The 2,207-nt window shown below is 36.6% G+C and overlaps 1 protein-coding gene across 1 annotated transcript; it reads right to left on the reverse strand.

Annotated features, from left to right (window-relative positions):
- Positions 1–364: 364 nt before the first annotated feature.
- LOC113341556 (MADS-box protein FLOWERING LOCUS C-like) lies at positions 365–976 on the reverse strand. Its single transcript, XM_026586385.1, has one exon. The coding sequence runs from the start codon at positions 974–976 to the stop codon at positions 365–367; it is 612 nt and encodes a 203-aa protein (XP_026442170.1).
- Between the last annotated feature and the right edge of the window lie 1,231 nt (positions 977–2,207).

A 2,207-nucleotide genomic window follows, 5' to 3' on the forward strand; every position in this document is an offset into this window, starting at 1 on the left:
AAGGAAGCACTGACCGGATGTTAGAAAGATCAAAGGAAAGGTTATTCAGGTAATGAGGATATATTTTAACAATACTTGCTTAGTAATATTAGATTTTAACGGTGCACATCGATTTTACAATGATGATTCTTTTTCTATTGAAATTGAATTTACAGATTGTATGAAGAATTGAAGATCATTAACTAATAAAGAAAAAAAAAATTGTCTACCAATTGTAGTTGCTTCTATATTTGCATGATGCAAATTCAAATGAAAACTTCTAAAACAAAAATATTACAATGTCAATTCTGTGAGGGGGCTGACTTTGACAAGGTTGTAGGAGACGAAGACAATCCCATTGCAGGAAAGGGGCCTTTTCATTAAGCTACCACCCAAGATTAAGACTAAGATCAAGTTCTTTGCAACATATCTTCCAAGCCTCATGCTTCTCAGTAATACTTGTTGCGGCATCTTCCACAATTCTGTCTTCTATGATTGTGTCTTCAATTGTTGAAGACGGCGATGACAATGGCGACAATGCTGCTGCAGTAAGTTTCTCTTTTCTTGCAGATAGATTTTGTTTCAAATTTGCCAAAGACTCTCTGACAGATTTTAACTTTTCCACCGAATCGAGTTCTTCCATGTCTATATTATGCCACCAATAGCTATCACTCCCACTCCCAACACCAGCCTTGTTTGTGCATTCCTGAACATAAGTTGAATTCTTAGCTTCGTGGGAATTCCTATCTTCTTGTTTCTTATCTTTGGCTTCTTCTTTCAGGAACCGTTCAACCATATTACAGACACCTAGAGGAGAATTGCTAAAGGTAAAAGCCTTTCCACCAGGAGAGAATACGATTATGCTGATAATAATATCTGGAAATAACTTGCATAGTTCAGCAGCTTTGCTCTCGATACCGCCTCTTCTTTTCGAAAAAGTTACCATTCTCTTTGTTGGATTTTCAATCTTTTCTATTTCAATCTTCTTTCTCCCCATGATTCTTCAAAAAGCTTGCTGTAACTTCTAATTATAAACTGGCAGAAAAGAAAGAATATTGCGCGAGTGCGATTTAGCGTATTACTTTGATTGTGATGATGATACCTCTAATAGCTACCTCTGTTTATAGAGATGGATAAAAGACTTGATACGTTGGGTTAGGATATTCCTAAATCTAAATCTAAGGGATTTTGCAGCAATTTCTATTGTTAACGAAACACTTGGTTTCCATATATATATCTTGGTTTCCAAATCTGAATATAAATCGGTGGTTTTAAAATTGGTATTCTAAAGTTTATATTTTAGGAAATAAGTACTAGTTTAGGTTTCTAAATGTGAATAAGTCGGTGCGTCTGCGTTTCGGAGTGCAGCGTTTTATTTTCGAAAAAAGAAAGGAAGAGTTGGATGCACGCCTGCACCTGACGAAGGCAGGTCCGGTGGGATGGGACTCGAAAGCGGGGCCTACCTTTGTCCAGTGTTTTTTCCTTTTTGTTTTCTTTTATGGCTGATCGGGTAAGCACCACGAATGATTATTTTCACTTTTGAGCAAGTAACAAAAATTGTTTGCTTAATTTGAATCAACAATCATTCGGAGTAGGGTGATTTTACATGTTTCATGAACAAAAATGATTCACGGGCTGCCAAAAAAAGCGTTAGAGAAAAAACCGAGCCAAATGCTCTCATAAAATCCGGATCCTCTGCTGTCCTCCGCGGGAGCCACCGAAACCACACCAAAAAAACTGAGAGAATGCGGTTTGTTTGATGGGTTTTTTGGGCTCCCACCGCAAAGAAAGCGGGGATTTGTTTGAAGGTGGAGCTACAGTCTTTTCTTCTTTTACGCGATGTTATCTTAGGATAATCCCGTGGTACATCTTGAACTATCGGTCTAAATAAACAACAAATTATATTATATTCCACAATCAGCAAACCTTAAGTTTTTTTTTTTTGGCCAATCAAATTTCAATTCATTCAATTCAAAATAGTGATTACATGTTCACTGACAAGATCAACAAAAACATCAAGATAATCAAAAGCCTAATACAAATAAGGATATCAACTACAAGTAGATCGCGAAGAGAAAGAGCGATAAACTGCATAGATACCCAATTTTTGATTATGTATAAGGGAAAGATGATGGTATAATCCGGAAATAATTCCGACCATTTGAGTTGATTGTATTCTTCTATGATAAGAGATGCTCCTGATAGGAAGGAGTGTTGAATCGTTGATG

The sequence above is a fragment of the Papaver somniferum genome, unplaced genomic scaffold, assembly GCF_003573695.1.
Source record: "Papaver somniferum cultivar HN1 unplaced genomic scaffold, ASM357369v1 unplaced-scaffold_3, whole genome shotgun sequence".
NCBI classification, from domain to species: domain Eukaryota; kingdom Viridiplantae; phylum Streptophyta; class Magnoliopsida; order Ranunculales; family Papaveraceae; genus Papaver; species Papaver somniferum.